General features: G+C 39.7%; 1 protein-coding gene and 1 long non-coding RNA gene across 9 annotated transcripts in view; one reads left to right on the top strand and one right to left on the bottom strand.

Annotated features, from left to right (window-relative positions):
* LOC107054921 overlaps window positions 1–11081 on the bottom strand; it is a 138446-nt gene extending 127365 nt beyond the window's left edge. For both annotated transcript variants that reach the window (XR_005841414.2, XR_005841413.2), the window contains exons 1-2: window positions 10745–11081; window positions 5717–5813 (exon numbers count right to left, since the gene is read on the bottom strand). This is a non-coding gene — a long non-coding RNA (uncharacterized LOC107054921). The remainder of the gene's footprint in view (window positions 1–5716; window positions 5814–10744) is intronic.
* Window positions 11082–11333: 252 nt separating this feature from the next.
* Window positions 11334–18565, top strand: RER1 (retention in endoplasmic reticulum sorting receptor 1). 7 transcript variants are annotated; one of them, XM_046903113.1, is made up of 9 exons: window positions 11334–11784; window positions 12630–12683; window positions 13773–13850; window positions 14139–14224; window positions 14772–14876; window positions 15918–16017; window positions 16415–16493; window positions 16599–16734; window positions 17518–18565. In XM_046903113.1, the coding sequence occupies exons 4-9, from the start codon at window positions 14144–14146 to the stop codon at window positions 17605–17607; spliced, it is 591 nt and encodes a 196-aa protein (XP_046759069.1). In that variant the 5' UTR covers window positions 11334–11784; window positions 12630–12683; window positions 13773–13850; window positions 14139–14143; the 3' UTR covers window positions 17608–18565. The 7 variants fall into 7 exon arrangements, with proteins under 7 accessions (XP_046759069.1, XP_046759068.1, NP_001006300.1 ...); XM_046903112.1 differs by having other exon boundaries at window positions 12630–13443; XM_046903111.1 differs by lacking the exon at window positions 11334–11784 and adding an exon at window positions 11875–12084.
* Window positions 18566–18925: the final 360 nt, after the last annotated feature.

Below are 18925 nucleotides of genomic sequence, written 5' to 3'. Positions count from 1 at the left end.
GGATTTAAATTGCCAAGGGGCCACGGCAGATACCCTACTGACAACAATTAGCATAAAAATGTTCTACAGTTTAAAGCTGTGGGTGGGAATTACAAAAGGTTAACAGACTAAATATAAAAATCTTTTTGAATATGAAATCAATGTGCTTTGTTATCAAAATATGGGTACTGTAATTTAACCAAAATAGGGTTTAGAGTATCTGGCAATCTTCCATATGTGTAAGCTTGGCTTTTCTTCTAAGCAAAACACAGAGCAGCCAATCTGAAAGTTTAAAACAAAACAAACCAAAGACTCAAAAAAGAATTTTGTATTAATACTTTTTTTTTAATTAAGCTGAATACCTAAATGAACACTAATCAGGACTCACTGATCCCTTTTATGTGGTCAGATCCAAAATCTCAGATTATTTTATTGTGCAAATCAGAGAAATATTTCAGTGCACAAAGCAAAGAATGGTAGAAGTTTCTGACTTCAGCAGAACTCTGAATAACAGCTCTCTCAAAATATCACAACAGGACATGTTTTCAGAAGTGACTTTTACTTCTGGGTAGCTACCCAGAGAAATTCAAGATCTGGGTTTTGGTTCTTTTTTTGTGATGTTTGGGTTCACAGATTTTTGTTAATACTTATTTAGACTGAAGATACAGGCAGAACAGATGAGAAAGAAATTAAACAGTTTGTTAACCGTACTAAAATCAAGATGCTGAAGTTGGTGGGGTAGAAGAGACATCAGCAAGAAGTGACTTCATTAGGAAAACAGATTTGGTAACAGTCAACATTTTTATCTCTGTTGTCTTTTTCTGCTTTTCTGTTTTTGTTGACAAGACAAATGGCCACACAGGAACCCTGGATCCAGATAAACTCAAAGAACAAACTGTTATGAAGTTTTCCATTCCTTTTACCACCCAGTAATTTATCTTTTTTCTTTTCTTTTTTTTAAATTAACAGGTCTCTGAATGACATAATTACAGGGAAACATATCATAGGCTACAGAAGTAGCAGTAAAGCAAAGCAGATAAGAGACTTGTACAGTTAGATCCTAACTTCAAATCGATGCCTCATTAAATTGAGTTAACGTAGATGTGCTTGACACATGCTGAGACCCCTTTTATCACAATTAGTGCAACATCTCCAGCACTCCTTGTAAGTCTAATGGAATCAGCATGTTTAGGACTAGCCCAGGGTTTCTAATTGCAAAATCAGCAAACATTTTAATCATCACTTTGCTGCCCCGTTGTTATGAAATGAAGTTGCAGGCGTGTATTAGAAATTACAGACAGGACAGTCACATAGCTACTATTTCAACATCTCACTGTAAGATAGGATAGTCAGGTCCGTAAGATCTGATTATTTAAACACACATTCACACAAATTATTGAAGTCTTAATTATTGAATCCTAATTTCTTTGTGAAGTTTCACGTGTTTAAAAAAATAAGTTTAGAAGATGATGGCTTTATTTTATTGAATGGATTTTTTCCTGAAGGTAGCAGTCAACTGCAGGTCCTACCTTCAGCTTTCTTCTCCCTCCCCTCCATTTCTTAGAGCATGCATCAACAGAGCAGGTTTCACTTGCTGGTCTTGGTCCCTTTTCTCAAAGCTAAAATCATGGATGGTGGTGATAGTTTTTGTGCCATTCCTATTTTTTAGGACAATGATCCTTTTGACGGCTGGAAATAACAGTTTTTCCAGCAGAGTGGAAGGTCCATATGAAATAAGACCAGAAAGCAAACAAAAAAGCTGCAGAACACATACCTAGAAAGGACAGTGTTAAGGACAGACCTGGGGGCCTCACAGAAGTTGGTTCTGGTGTCAGATTATGTACAGTTCTGCAGTAGACCACAGTGAAGTCACATACTCCTATGTCTGCTCTTGTCAAATGTACAAGGTATTACTCCAAGTTCTCCTTTCCAAGGTTATTTTTCCTTTCCAGCTTTTACATGAATTACAGATCAAATTTGTCAAGATTATTGTGCTCATACAACAAATAAAGACTCAAAATAAACAGAATGACTTCTATAGGTACCTATAAGAGTGCTTCTGATGCCAAGGTTTGTTCTTTTTAAATGTTCACATAAAAGACTGGCAACACAACAAAGATCTGGGATAAGCATTAGTGATACTTCATTCCAGCTGCTACAGAGGCAGCTGAGGAAACATTCAACTTTTTTTTTTAGAGCTCCATTAAAATAATCTTTTCATTATTGAGTAGTAGAGCTGAAGCATACGTGGATATTTAGAATGCAGATTCCAAATACAGTAATTATTACAGTGATGAGTTATCAGGAAATTGGAGATAAAATAGTCCAAATGACAATAAATATCTACCTGCTAAAAAAGCAGAAACTGTTAGCTGAAACAGGTCAGATAACAAAATTGAACAAAAATAGAGAAACCTAATGATACCTGCAGTTCCCCCTGCTCACCCCACCCACGAGAACATATGAAATACCAGGTTTAAAATAATCTCCTTCCTTTGGAATCTTTATCTATCAGTGCTCACAGGAGAGAGAGAGAGAGCTGGGCCAGGTTTTTTTTCCCAGCAGAATATTTGTGTGTAGTGAAAAATAACAACAAGTCTTTGATGATCCTCAGGCTACCTCTATTGATCACATCAAGAGTTTCAGCACTAAGAGCTGAAGCATAATTGTATTTAAGCTCTCAAAACCCTACTTGCACAAGAAAAAAATTAAAGCTTCCATCAGTGAAAAAAGCTTTACATGCATTCTCACTGAACACTGACATGCATGTAACTGGACATTGCATATAAAGACATGCAGGTATAGCCTGAGCCTCTAACATGCTCCAAAGAAACCACTCTTCCATTTTCACGCAGGTTTTGGTGTATAAGCTCCTGTAAAAGACAATCTCTCCCCACACCACCTTGTTCTTATCATTCTTTTTAAACCACTGCTGAATCTAAAACTTCAGTTAATCAAATTGAACACTGCCAATAATAGAACAAGCCCCGCTCACTGAACCCCAAGTACAGAAAGCACTTGTAGGAGAGAGGTATTTTAGAATAGACTTAAATGCTGTGTTCCAAGAAGCCTTGTGAACTACTGGTCATATTAAGGGATCACAAGCACACATGCATAGGGTAATCTTGAGCAAACCTGACCTGCCTTGAACATTATTTGTTGTTTCTTTCCCTTACACCTAGGGCTCCCACAGTTTAAGGCATTGAAACCACTGCTTTTGTGGTACCCCCTTCACCTGACAAATCTGTTCCTACAAGTAAAGTAACAGCAGTACTTCTGAACATCAGTTGAAGGGTGAAAAAATACCGATTCCAGAGCATTCCTGGTTTTAGGCCTCATTTAATTCTTGCTACGTGAATTGAAACTATAAGAATTACTGCTTGAACCCTCTTGACCTTACTGCACTGCAGTATTTATTAAAAATAACTGAAAATAAACCCAAAGAGGGGTAGTTTTCTCTGATGAAGCAGAGCAAATTTCATGAAATACATTGGTTTCTAGTTATTATTAGAAGACCAGCATTCTGTATTAAAACAAACCACTTAAGAACCATCCATTTTTATTAGAGGCAATTTCCTATACTCTCAAGTTATTTAATGTTATGCAAAGAATGTTATGCAAAGCAGCAACTGTCAAAAGACAGCTTATAACCTCAAATCCACTGTGAAATGAAATAGCCCCAATGGCTTTGTTTGTGCTGGTAGGTTTTAAAATCTCAAGTCTAAATATAATATTATAATATGAAACTCACCACAACAGCCACTTGGTATATTAAGTTTACAGGTAGGCATATACCAGAAAATAGACACTAGCCATAATATTAAGAGCTTCCTCTACAACAACATACACCCACCATTATGCTATGCCAAACTGGGCACTCTCCTGATGTAACTACTTCAAGATTGGAAGCAATTATGTTCAAGGGAAAGTCATGTAAATTCAGATCAACCATACAGTTCACTTCTATGGATAAAAATCACCGATGGCTTTAGCAGATGGATTTGTTGAAAAATTCCAGCAGAAAGCTAGCAAACATATAGATGAAGTGCTGCCCAAGGTATCTAGAATGTCTGCTCCCTGGGAAGGTTAATGTCCTGAAAAGGCAGTGCAAACAATGCCATCTGTACTTGGCTCAGACAATCATGACATGAAAGCTGACTTGTCTTCCCGGAAGGATGGAAAGATATATACATTCATTACTTCTAACGAAGGCAGTTTCTTCTTTTTCTCCTACTCAAATTAGGACGAAAAACAGAGACATTCTTCACTCTTCCAGATACTGCATTGTAAATAATCTTTTTTTGTTGTTGTTTCTGCAAAGCCAGGCTATCGTACTGCCTGAAATACATACTAGACATTTATTTTAAACTGAAGAACTGTGAATAACCTTGACTTCCACATAAATGCACTTCAGAAAGGTTAAAAAACTATTAAGTGTTAATTATAAACAGGAATATTGTGCTATCTTAATACAGAATGTAAATGATTGCATTGCTGAGAAAAGGGGAAATTAAGTCTCCTAACTATCCAGTGAACAGGAGTGGCACAAATTTCCTCTCTTCAAATGTATCCTTATAGTAATCTGAAGAGAATGCTTCCATGATTGTGTAGAGAGTTCTTCAAGACCCATTCAGTTCCTTATTGTTCTGCTTACAGTGCCAGAAAAAAGGCCTGTTAAAGTTAACATCTGCTAACTAATCACAAAACAGACCATCACAAGATTTTATAGGGTTTGAACATAGCTATGAATTTTGATTACTACCAACTTTGACTGGATTAAAGCAGCACTGTAGAGTGAGATTCTTCTGAAACCCACAGCAACTCCTTCCCAAGAGATGCTTCTAAAAATAAGCATTTTCATTGTGTCCTAACAACACGAGTCAAACATGACAAGTATACCTAATATTAAGATGGAAATAAGGCTAATGATATCTCCTGATTATTATTATTATTTGCATTAAATATTTCATTTTTAGTACACTACTATCCCACAGGTAAAGATTTTGACAAGCAAATATTCTTTAGTTAGACCACTGCACTCTTCCACTCCACACATTTTGGTGCTTGATACCAAGGGGACGTCCATATAAATGCTTTATTTCAAGTTTTTCACATTATGTCCTTCTATGTGATGCATTCATATCTAAGTGCCTTCAGTTGCACTGAAGCTTTAACTACGCTGTTGCATATACAGTCCCCTCATACATAAGTCAAATGGATTGGAAAGTGTCTCTAGTAAGTCACCGAGTCCAGAGCTTTGCATTATAAGATTCATTTCTGCTCTATGCTTCACAAATTATAACCTGCCGAGCAATTCTTTATTGCCAATAACAATTTGAACTAGAACTCCTCCCGTGCAAACACACACTGCTCACACACACACACCAAGCTGTTTCTTTTGCTACCCTTCCAACTTTCAGATTCCAAAACACCTTCACTTTAAAATGAAAAATTCACTGTATTAAAAAGCGCTCCCTCATCACAACAGTAAAAACCCATAACAAGAACATTTGATACCTCACTGTAGTTCTGCATTTACTCTGAATGAACAGCTCTCTCCCTTAGCAAAGGTCTCACTCAAACAACCATCCCCCTTGACCATAGAACCATACATTCTGGGAGGAACGCTCAGAGGATACCAGACACTACAGTCAGATCATATGAATCAAAAGAAGGACAACCAAAGCATTATGTCAAAGTCTTGTTAATAACTGGAGAGCATAATGAATGTACTTACCAGCAGTGCACCCATTGATCCACAGTCTATCACAGATGTCACAGGAACAATGAATTATAGTGCCCTGTCCATTGAATATGTCATTTCTCCATTGCCCCTTTAAACAGAAATACACATGGATTTTAAATTTTGACTACAACACAGCTACATTATAAAGAAGGGATTATTTCAGCAGATTTTCAATAGCAAAGTGGGTGGCCCTCAAGGCTCTTTATAAATACCCTTCCAACATTTTTGTGCAAAGCTGAATGGGGACCACACAACCACCAAGGATTATGTGGCACTCCTCTAAAGGAGATGGGGGGAAGAATCAAACACTTCTTGCCTAACGTTTGTTACTGTGGGATACTATTATGTGAGGTCCTGCAGTTCATATATTACATGGCACTAAATTACATGGCAAGAATGAATAACTGCTTTGTCACATGCAGAACCATGGATTATTTTGCTTGTAAAGATTGTGAAAAGTGAAAAAGTGTACCAAACAATTCCAAAAAGCTGCAGTGATTTAAACCTGCACTGCATTTGACCCAAGATACAGCCTTTACATGAAAGGTAAGTTTAAAGATTCCTAAGGCTGCAAAGCCAAATACCAAGAAAAAAGCTATGGCGTGACCAAATTAAGGTTTCTAACAACCTAAACTGGCACATGTAATCACTCAGTCTTGTACAACATCAGGATGAACAGTTTATCCAGCAGATCCCTTCTTAACCAGCACGGTGTAATTCCAAGATGAATTTATAGCCACATTTTCACTAATACAGCAGTTGTCCTACCAGAAAATGGACAAAGCACAGTCAAAAGTCCAGGCATAGGAAGGAGAACAACTCAGTAACAGATGTCACTTGTTCTGAGTGGCTGTGTGATAGCTGAATGGCATTCCATACAGTTCCTCCAATGTTAATAATGATAATAATAATTTAAAATCTAATGAGAACCTTCTATTAAGTTGGCTTTCTGGCCTCTCGTGTGATAACAGCAGATACACAAAATAAAGAGTTAGTATAACTCTAAAATCTGCGTGAACTCAATTAGAATTCCAGTTTGTGGCTGAAGTTTCCACCACTCTGTTTGCAGCCTCAGCAATCACGGATTTAAGCTGGAAAATGATAGCACAGACAAAGTAGTACTTTGGAAATGCACTTCTGATTTGCATTGGTCTATTCCTTCTGCCACTACTTAAAGCAAACATCTACAGCAGGTATCCCAATGGCAGCAGTTGGTAACTCTGAAGTACAGAAGCTTCAGGCTCCCCTGGCATTTTAACCATCTTCTCTGCCTGGTAAATGAGACCTCCTAAATGGTTGTCAGATAGTTACACTCATGAGTGCACGTAACTGGGAAAAGGAGAACAAAGCTGACTGTAACTGGAACTAAATTAGGTGCTGAAGTCGTATGGGTTTTCATCTTGCATCACTGTACATAAACATACCATAGGGTTCAGCTGTGTACTGCTTCCTCTGGGGAACAAAAAGGCAGTAGGGGAATAAGACGCACTGCCTTTCTCAGCTGTTCCTTATCTCTACCTGTAAAGGCATTCTGCTTTCAATCAATTCTTGTGATTGCCTACTATTAATGTCACCCATTCTCTTAAGTAATTAAGCTAGCTCTTACTTAGATTTGCCTTTGTCTCTCTCTGGCACATTTCCTTGTCTAATCCTTTTTTCCAGATGGCATAAGGATGAGAGATAAGTGTTGCTAAAAGTTGCTTAGCAATGCAACACATGCAAGGTTTGGAAATGCTGACGTCCACATAAGCACTATCTATACATCACACATTTATGCAGAGAAACAAAGGCGTGAACAGCCAGAGTGACATGGAGGCCTCCAGAAAAAGAGCTACCAGCGAGCACACAAACAGAGGAGAGTAGGAAATGGAGAAAAAGGCTTCAGTGATGGGATGTGTTATGCTGCAGGTTTTATTGTTTAAAAAACCTACAATGGGACTCAAAATGTATTGAAAGTAACATTGAAGTGTTTTGAGTAGTAAGTAAGAAGACGCAGTACGTCAGCAGTGACAGCTTCACAAGGTCATCAGTAATTCAGCTCTGCAGCAGCCTTCCAGAGCAGATCAGCATGACACATTTCATGTTAAAAAACTGAGATGTTAGGAATTTGTTCATCACTGGTTTCAACTTTGAGACAGCTAAATCTAAGAACACAGCTAAAGAGCAACCAAGTGTTGGAAATGCACGTGTAGTTTTACTTGGAATAGCCCCTCTCTAAGCAAGATTTGCAAACAGTAACTGGGTTTGATAGATATACATCCTCATTATTTGAAGAATTAAGAATATTAATGTTTGTTACACCCAACACTACTATAGCAGAACAACTTCCCCAAGGAATCTCTGTGAATGAAGACAAACGTGCTGTAAAGGGACACTGAACACTATTCCAGGAAGCAACTTCCAGGCCATTGACAGAACCACAGAACGGCCCAGGTTGGAAGGGACCTTAAGGATCACAGACCTCCAACCCCCCACCACAGGCAGGGAGCCCCTATTACACACTTTATTATTATTACATATTTTATTATGATTATTTTTATGTCAAACTCAACTTGCCCACCTCTAATAGTCTGTGATTTCCATCTCATCTAATGAGGGCTTTTATCAATCGCTTCCATTATCAGGCTGCAACCCTTTAGCAGACTCGCAGGGCCCTGATCAGAAATACCACATTAAATGTGCTTAACAGATCCCAATGATGACTGCACCATGCTTGGCTTTATAACAAGTTTCTGTTGATAGGGTGCAGCCTCAGCTGACAGTAGGTCAGACCGTACACTGCAAGCAAAGCATACCATTTTTCCCCATCACTACTATGAAGTGTAATTCTGACCAATTTAAATTCCAGTCACTTAAATAACTTGCACAGCGCCTGTAACTGTGACTCTTCCAAACAGATATCAGAACTCACATGGATTCTAGGGCAGAAAATAACTGAAAGCCTGCAGGTGAAAAAGCCCATAAGGCTAGCCACCTGTTTAGTGTTGTTAACAGGTGTATCAAACAGCAGGCCTTCCTCTGGGAAAGAAGACAAACTAAACACAGCCAAAACACACAAAGAAGCAGCAACAGGGACAGAATGGAACACAGCATCTGCTTACCAGGATGTATGCAGCAGCCAGAAATGAGAAAGCACAGAAAGAAAACACTTTTAAGGAAAATGAGTGTTTGGGTTTTTTTTTTTATCCTCAGTAACCTCTGCAAACTTCATTTACGTTTCATTGTTTCCCTTTATTTTCCATGCATATACACACATGCAAAGGCACTGAAACCAGACAGGCAACACAGATCATTGGTGGTGTTGGTGGTTTGTTTTTAAGTCAGGTTGCTTTCCCTGGCTTTAGTGTAGGCCCCCCATTGACCTGCAAGAGTTCCTACCCTGGCTCTCATAACATTTTTCCTTGAAGTGAAATTAGTTTAATGATTAAGCAGTGTGTAAGTCTGAGATATTGTTATTATTGGGCTGTTTGTAGACAGCTATAACTATTACTTGTTTATTGGGCATTTCACCAATGTGAAGCTCCACAATATGCTATTAATAGCATCCATTTATTAATAGTTTACCTTGCACAAAAGATACAAATCTCACATTAATAGTTAAAACTGGAGAGGAAAAATGGACAAACGCAACATTCATGCCATCACAAACATATTCTCTACCACGGAAGAGCACTAAAATAGCCCAGAGCTTTAAAGGTTTGTTCATACCCTTTCTGTTCCAAAAAAATTACCTCAGTATGTCCAAGGTTTTACTTCAGCTTAGAAGAAGTCCCCCCAAATCCCTCCACTTACACAGCTCCCAAGCATGGAGCTATTTGTACAAAGCATGGAAGCACTGAGAGTTCGGCAACAAAGTCTGAGAGTCACCAACGCATCTGACCGTACAAAATGGCTTTTAATAGCTCACCTGTAGAGGTTCATGTGCAAAACAGGACAGGAACTTCCCAAGGCTTTAAGCCCCCCTTAGTGCCTTGCCTTCCAGAGGCACTAAACCAAACCCCTACCATTTCTATCACAACTGTGTTTGCATTTGTAATGCTATAACATAATGGAAAGTGCAGCAAAGAAGCAACTTCCTAGGCTGCAGCTCAAATATGAGCACAGAAATAAGAAGTAGCTTACCTTCAAAAGGCCTCAGACACACAGGGATGCAGCAAGAGACCCTCACCTCCACTGCCAACCCTTAAATGAGGGCTGGAAGGGGTGGATCCTGGCTCCAGCCCTTCTGGTCATTTGGGTACATTGCATGCACCTGTGCCCCCTGGGCTGGCCCTGCCTTCCCCCCAGGTGCTCCATCAGTGGTGCACGTCAATGTATGCACACCCACGGGCTGACCTACCTTACATTTTGTGCCATTTTGTCATTACGAGATCATTCAAGCTGATAACTTCATATATTTGAAGTTCATGATTATGCTCTCCAAGTATATTACTGTTGGTATTCTAATGCCTTATGTGTAAATACACATTGTGAGTGAATACTCGAACAACAAACAAATACTCGCATCAAGTAGCTGCCTTAAGCTTGTTTTCTGTATAAACACTAAACAAACCATCGAGATGGCGCTGTCAATACCACCAATGACTTTTTTGTTGCTTTGCAAAAGTATCGCCTCGCTTTGAAGCCTGTTTAAAACTAAGCCTGGCACCACGCGACAGCAGAGCGGCTCCCAACCCAGCGGCAGCCCGAGGCCGGGACGCGTTCGGCCTCAAAGCACGAGCTGCAGCGCCACCCAGCGGCGCAAAGCGGCACTGCAGGCAGATACACCGAGCAGCCCCGGCTCGCGAGGGGAGAAGCGGCTGTGCGCCGTTTTTGTTCAACGGTTTTAGCTCGGATTGTTTCATCAAATCCACACCAGCACTTGTGCATATTTTTATGCCGCCTGTATCTTCGCTTAAGGAGTATTTCTGACCTCGTTCTGTTCATTTTAATCCCAAACTTTCCTGCATATGTGCCATGAATACACACAAAGATTTTTAAACTCGACACGGTTAAGTTTAGACGAGCGGATTTACCTACCATTTTTTACCACACGTTATACGGAGACTTGAGGGTGATGATAGGTGCAAAAAACACAACACTTCAGTGGATCTGTTTGCTTTTCAGTTCCACGTATACCAATAAAAAGCGAAGCTGCAAGACACAAGCGCCGTAACCACACACAGAGGTGAGAATGCAGGCTGAGGCGGCCCAAAGCAAGGCTCGCCCTGAGGGAAGCGCGTTACCGTGCGCGCGCTCTAAGCTGAGGCGGGAAAGGCGGGAAAGGCGGGAAAGGCGGGAAAGGCGGGAAAGGCGAGCAAACCGCCGCAGTGCCGCTGCCGCCACGTGCACGCGCAGCTCCCGACGCCTCCAGCCTGGCAGCAGCAGCCTGGCGCTCATTGGCTGAGCGGGAGAGGGGCGGGGCGACGCCGGCCGCCCTCTACAGCTAGCAGAGCGATCTGCGCCAGCGCAGATGCCACAGATTGCGCTACGGCTACTGTCCCGCTTCCTCCCGCGGCCACCAATGGCAGGCCGGCATCGAGTCCTCTTCCCGCCTCTCTCACCCCGGAAGCGGAAGTAGATGTGCCCCCCGCTGTGGCCGCCATATTGGGCTGTGGAGGCGGGGGGAGGGGGGACGGAAGGCAGGATTCGGCTTAGCCGCCTGTGAGTAGCTGCGGCCTCGCGCCAGGAGCCCGGCTCGGGTGGGAGGCGGGGGCTGCGGGCCGGCGGTGTCGCCGCGTGGGGGCGGAGGCACGGACAGGCTGAGCCCCCGGGTGCCGCCGGGGTTGCCGTGCCGCATCCCGTTCTGGGCCGCTGGCTCCCGTCGGGCCGCTCCGGGCCTCTGCTCGCTCTGCCGAGTCTCGGGGCCGCCCTCGGGCTCTCCGTAGCGGGCTCCGTTTCTGCCTTGGGGGGCTCCTCCTGCTGCTCTCAGTGTCAAACAGTACCAACCGAAACGCGTTTGGTTTTATTTTGTTCTGACCCGGATCCTGGCGGTGTCTGGGCTGTGGGCTCCGCGTTTCGGGTGGGCGTGAGCAGCGCGGGGGCTGCGGGCCGGGCGGCGCCTCGGGGAGAACGGACCGGTTTGTAACCCCGTGGGGCGTTCCTGAGGCTGTCCTGCGCTCTGTCCCCAATACGCGGCTGTAGGACGTTGCTTTACAAAGAAATTTTCTTTAAGTGATGAGGAAGCTGGCAAACTGTGGCATGAGCTTGCTAGCGATTTTCTTCCTTAGCATTTTGTGCTTAAGAAAGCTTTTATTGTGGTCAGGTTTGTCTGAAAGCTCAATAAACTGTATGAGGCTTTAGGATGGCTTAGGTGACTTTCGGCCTCAACATCTCAAGGATATAACTAGGTTTGTGATGGAATTACCATAACAACAGAGGTAAAGAAGGTCCTTGTTCTTCTCACCTGCGTGGTGTTCTTCAGTGGCAGTTTGGTTAATGGTCTGTGCTCTGCTAGGTGCAAACTCCCATTTGTTGTATTAATGTTTGTATGTTCTTCTGGCTATTGGTTTTAGAGTTACTGTAACTCATTGTGAAAGAGGAGTTCCTACTATTTGGGTGTAATTAATCCCATATAGCTATAAGGTCTGGCTTAGGTTCTTAGCTGTAAACCAGCTCCACTGCTAAAGGTGGCTTTCCTTGATGCTTGTCACTTACAGATGTTCTTTAAGTGAATGTTTTAAAGTGATGAGAGATACTAAGTCAAACTCTTAAACTTTATCACATGATGCTTTAATCTGCACTACTTGAAGGAGCAAATGGGCTGCTTGCATTGCTTGGCCTGCCATGGAGGAGGAACTGTATGTATGATGAACAATGATGTGTAGTCGCACATACAATGGCTCTTTACACCAAGTAAAATGTCTCTTCCATCTGAAAGCCATTGGTAGTTTTATAGACATGATTTGTCTCTTGGTCTGTGTAGGTTAATCTTTGCAAGATTGGAGTGGTAGGTCTGCTTGTAGCGTGCCATTGTCAGGTATGTAGTTGTGATGTGAATATTGATTTAAGCTTTGATGTTTGCCATCTTTAGAAAATTGTTACTCAGTCATCAATAGATTGAATATCTCTTTTTCTTGTGGTTTCGTATCTCAGGATGATTCAGACCCACCCTAAATAAAGCACAAAATGATGTTCAGCTAATAGTGCTGAGTAATTTCTTTCTTCTGCAGTGCAGTGAATGGGCAGAATAATAATTACTTCCTTTTTGTCTGTAATAAAAATGCCCATATCTTTTTTTGTATGAGTTTCCATAGATTTTGTTTTCTTTTTAGCCATAACTAGAATTGAAATGGACTGAATCTTTTGAAGCCTTGTGGTCCTTTTCCCCTCATCTCTTCAGGTGTAGCAGGGCTCCTTTTTTCCTACTTCATATTTATCCCATAGGATCTGGTTTTCAGATGTTTATAGGAAATACTCAGCTTCAAGACTCTTTGCCCAGGTTGTCCTCAGTCTCAGTTCTTTTTATTGCGGTATCTAAATCTATGTTCTTCTGACTGACTGCTGTCATTTGAGGCTCTGGAGATGTTAATATTGTGGTGAAAGTCCTCCAGCTGTCCCCGAGGTGTGTAGTCCCACCCCCAGATGGGCACTCCTCCAGGAAGTAATGTCAGGGATTGCTTTTGATGATGTGGCAGACGTGTTTCTGTTTAGAATGCATTTCATTTTGTTTGTTTTCTATCTTCAGTAGGCTGATAAAGCTTAGCTGGGCTTAACTCAAGAGTGAGGATCTTGAACTGGTACTAGGAACATGTCCTTAAAAATAATTCCCTTGGTATTTTTTATCTGGAGTCAGAATCCCTGCTCTGTTCTTTATGTTCGCAGTTTTGCTGATACGTAAAACTATTTTGTGACTGCGAATCTCTTCACGTTCTTTAGATAAACTCCCTGAATCATGCCAGGGGTGTTTCAATTTAGGTGCTTATGACGAATGTTTGTTTCTGTAGCCACCTGTGTACAAAGTCCTGAACTTAAATGCTTTACTGTCTGGTTACTCCGTATTTGAAAATCTTAAGCAGCTTGGAAGAAAAAAATATATATTTATTTTGGTTTTGTTCTTTGTCTTTAGACACTGAGGTGACAGGAGTGTGGTGCTGCAGTGCATATCAATGCTTAGATGTTATAACTCAGCTCCTGCCTTATCAAGGTGATGTCTAACAAGGCTCATTCCTCCATTTCTGTGTGGACTTGGTTTTCCTTCCCTAAAACAGATTGGATCCTCTCTTGCCTTTGTAAAAGTACCCCTTTCTTTACTTTCTTGACAATTTCTTCTAGAACTGAATTTCTTTTGGAATAGATGTCTTCTCTAAGAACACTTTTTTGAAATAGGGTTGTCTAAACAAATATAAGAACATAAGGCATACTGTACTATGAAGTTTCACAGCGCTTAGCTTTCTGTTTGAAATGTTACCTATCTGTTGTTTTGTATTCACAGCAACCATGTCAGAAGGGGACAGTATTGGTGAGTCTGTTCATGGGAAGCCTTCTGTGGTCTATCGATTTTTCACAAGACTCGGGCAGGTTGGTTTTCTCTAGGATTTCTCTGACTCCATTAAAGCAGGACTCAATGCAAAGCGTAACGAGTTTGAGGTCGGATGAACTGCTGAAATACTGAAATCTGTACAAAAGATTTCATTTGAAATGTTTTAAGAATAGACAACAAATACTCTCATTCATAGTTTAATGGACTATTTAATGTGTATGTATGATGCTGCACAGTGGAAATGTGTTCTTATCATCAAAAAACGTTGCTTTATATTTACTGTCACAATCATGTTAAGAAAAGTAAACTTAAGGGAGATAAACAATGAAAGATTTAAGATCTACGTTTCTTTCTGATGCCCCAAGTATTAGGAGTGGGGTTTTCTGGCCTTCATGGAAATGTAGAGCCTGTATTTTTGAAGATTTATGTTTACATTTAAAGTTAATTGTAATAAGAATGTTTCATGTTGCTCTCCTTTCCAAAATATATTTACAAATGCTTACTATTTCTAATGCTGCCCTGAAATATGCATTATTCACTGGACATCATATATTTTACCCCTGCATACTTTGTATTTCTTCCTAGATCTACCAGTCCTGGTTAGACAAATCTACTCCATATACTGCAGTGCGATGGATCGTAACTTTGGGTCTGAGTTTTATCTACATGATTAGAGTTTATTTACTGCAGGTAGGAAAACTGGGCTTACTGATCAGATAGTTTTAGATAGCGTTAGTGTTCTATTTTTTGTGTTAAGGAGGATTTCTGGAGCTACGTTTTGTGTCATCAGAACCCACTAAGGGTAAACCAAGTAGTCTGAGGAGCAAGTACTTGCTGGTGTTAAACTCATGGCTTCAGACTAAAGAATTTGTGAATGCTTAAGATTATTTATTTGATGGTAATGTAAAGTGGAAATACTTCAGTAATTCTGTTGAAATTACATAATAAAATTCTGAAAACTTTGTAGCCATTACAGTTTGATTTTTAAAGCTGAGTAACTTGTTCAGGAGCCCATGGTTACCTTTGGTCATGCAAACTGTGAGAAATAGCTTTTTTGGCACTTCTGTCACTGCAGGCCAGCAGCAGACCATTTCTCCACTGGTCAGATGCCTTTATCTCATGCCAGTCTGCAATTCAGTGTAGAGCTTGAGAATGGTGATTCCAGAAAAGTGGAGATTGCAGATTGAATGCAAGAACTGTGCAAACAGTGGTAATAGGAATATTTAAGAGACTGAAGCCTAAAAAGATGCTTTAAACAAAACAAGCTTTGCTTTCTTGCTTTTTCCTGCTTTTATGATATCTGCATTTTTAAACATGGAAACCAGGTGTCTGAGAAAAGCTTTTATTAAATCAATTTGTGTACCACTCATGTTAAGGCTTGTTGTAATTAATATATTAGATTTGCTGTAGTGAAACTTAAAAAATCTTTAGCTTGTTAAGAGTGATAGATTTAAAATTTTTGTTAGTCTTCCATTAAGTTTAGTCAGTAGTTAAGAGTTTTCATTTAATTTTACTTATGTTTTCTGTCTGTATAGAAATAGTGGAAAACACGTTTGGTTTTTTTTTGTTGTTGCTTTGTTTTTTAAGAAGAAAATTCCTCATGTGCTTCTCTGTGTCCTCACATTCACTCATTAAGGAAGTAGAAATCAAATTGTTTGATTGAAAATATCTGAGTGGTGTGCAGGAGGTCTTTAACCTCTTCTCCTTTGTTTCCTTCCTTCCTTTCTTCAGGGTTGGTACATTGTGACATATGCCTTGGGAATCTACCATCTAAATCTCTTTATAGCTTTCTTGTCGCCAAAGGTAGATCCCTCTTTAATGGAAGATTCAGGTATGATGAACAGTTCTGCAGTAATTTTGTACCTAATCAAACTTCCAGTTCTTTTTGTCTGACCCAATAATGTAAGGATGTGCAATTCCAGTATGACACTGTATTCTTCAATGTGCAAAAACTCCATACAACTTGACATTAGGAATTGCTATGAAATTGGTCTCCAAAGTGATTTTTTTTTCAGGTCTTGAACAATTCCATATTGTGTTAGTCTTTATTTTGACAGAGGGTGCACGTGACTTAAATTCTCCCTGCAATAACTCAATGACCTGGCACTCATTTTTGTTATCTATTTTTTTTTAATGGGAAGCCAACCCAGTTATATTAAAACCACAACAGTAACTGGAATCTATGTAACAGTGAGAGAAGTTAATTGTTAGGTTTTTTTCTTCTTCAGATGATGGTCCTTCCTTACCCACAAGGCAAAATGAAGAATTTCGGCCTTTCATTCGGAGGCTCCCAGAGTTTAAATTCTGGTGAGTTGGTCTATCTGCCCACGTTCTGTTTCTGAAATGTGTAAATATCTGCATTAATTAACGGTGACTGGTGTTGAAGGATTAATTGTTAATGCTATTTTTAAGGCACTCGGCCACTAAAGGCATCCTGGTTGCTATGGCATGTACATTCTTTGAGGCTTTCAACGTTCCTGTTTTTTGGCCAATCCTTGTGATGTACTTCATTATGCTGTTTTGTATCACTATGAAGAGGCAAATCAAGGTAACTTCCTAAGAACAGATAATAACATTTGTGATGTCAAAATGTAGAGTGTTGTTTCAACCTCTATCCAGTTAACTGCATTAGAAGTATTAAATATGTTGTGTACATTTCTTTTACTAGAGAAACGTGAACACCTAATACTTAAACATTAGGTGTATATTAGCAGAAAACAAAAATGTTTGGGGAAAATCCTTCATATAATACACATATGAAACTTGACGCTTAATTCCAAAGAAGCTTTTATCTTAAAATTCAGTCTGTTTCTTTAATGAGTCTTATAATTTCTGACCTACTTCCTTTCCGAGGTTAACTATTGCTGTTGCAATGAAGGGGTCTTTTAGCGTCTCTGGTGGGTGACAAATCAAACTCTGAGTTTGTGTGAGCGAGTTGAGAGAAAAACATATGCAAATCTTTCAGGCACACTTTTAGGAAACTTCTTAATATTTGTTGATGTTTAAAAGGAGAACCGTTTTTCTTTCCAGATGCTCAGAATTTTGATGAAGTACCATTGTTGAAAAATGTAAACTAAGTGGCAGGAGTTCCCTGCAGTCCCCTAATAAGTAAACTTTACTGTGCTGTATCTGTTGTTTGAGTATAACCAAATTTGAAACTTGGGCTTATAGCATTATGTAAACCTGTTAACCTTCATGATTAGCTACTGAAATACTCTAGAACTTTCTCCCTAGAGGTCTGCATTGGTTATATTATGTATTATGAAAGATTTTTTGTAAATGTTATCTGCATTTCTTGCCTCTAAAAATTCATTTTCTTTTTTCTTCACAGCATATGATAAAGTACAGATATATACCCTTCACACATGGCAAGAGGAAATACAAAGGGAAAGAAGATGTGGGAAAGACCTTTGCTAGCTAGAAGGTGCAATCAACCTTTTGACCAATTCTACTTATAACTAAAGGAACGATTTTTGAGCCATTGTAACAATGCCTTTTTTTCTTCATAAAAATGATTGAGTTGTGACAAAGCAGTTGAAGTTTTATTTTAAGAGGATCTCGCTATTTTTATCTGAAGTATCAGTTGCTTGAAGAAACTGGCATTCTAACCAACTTGCTTTGAGTTTATCCTTTGTAAGAAGTTGGAGAAACTTTGGATAATCCCCTGGATTTGGGATAACTGATTTCTTTCAGGATCCACTGCACTGGAGAGATGAATGGCTTTGAGTTTGTTTTTACGTAGTTCTTCACACTGTCACTCTGAAGTGCTGTGCACGTACGTAGAAAATAGTCAGGTGGCACACATGATGCTGTTTTCTGCTTCATGGCCATTTTTGTATAAAAATTCAGTAGACCTAAGTAGATGCCAGTTTGCTAAATGCATGGTATTATTGAGTCATAAATGGAAAAAAATCTACAAAAGTAAGGATTTTGCAGTAGGGAGAAAAACACACACAGCTCCTAAAGTAACTCATTTCTGTTAGGTTTCAATGCCAGTTTCACCATTACATCTCCTAGCAGATGCTAATATTGGGTTCTTTCATGGTGACTCAAAGCTTTGTTCAAAATCTATTCCGGTTTCCTTTGAGAACTTGGAATTATAAATATATATATTTTAATTGTTTTAGTTGGAATTTCTTTCATACCTAAGGGTTTCTTGATTAACTTAAGCCGACTTCATGCAGCCCCTTCAGAGTATACTCCATCTGGCCATAGGAGACAAACTTTGTGGGTTTTAACAAAGATTTTCATTTTCTATAGTTAAAAAAAAAAAAAATCAGATAAATGACCTGCATGTAAACTTTTTCATGTGATACAACTGCAGTTTTATTAAGTGACTTTTTAATTCCAAAATTTATTAAAAGACAGTGTCCCCCTTTGCTTGTTCTCTATTATCTTTATATATAATACATGTATAGAAAGATCTAATAGTATTCACGGATTCTTTGCAGAAGTGACTACCCTAAGAATTTATCTTCATGTGACCTATTTTAGATCTTCAGGGAACATTCACTGGGACAAGGTAGATAAAGTTGAGCTCTTCAAAGATTCTAAATGGAGAATAGTGTCAACTTCAACTGATGCCTTATTGGAAAATGTATGTAGGAACCCTTTTATATGACTTTGTTGAATGAAGTCATGGTGCCCTAGGATTCAGCCTTTGCTAATCCTTGAAAAGTGAAAGGTAGTTTAAGTTGATGTTGGCCTGGTTTTTGTTTGTCAGTGTGTGTTTTCCTTAT

This window comes from Gallus gallus, chromosome 21 (assembly GCF_016699485.2).
Source record: "Gallus gallus isolate bGalGal1 chromosome 21, bGalGal1.mat.broiler.GRCg7b, whole genome shotgun sequence".
NCBI classification, from domain to species: domain Eukaryota; kingdom Metazoa; phylum Chordata; class Aves; order Galliformes; family Phasianidae; genus Gallus; species Gallus gallus.
The sequence above is the reverse complement of the archived record's forward strand: the minus strand, read 5'-3'. Positions and strand labels throughout refer to the sequence as shown.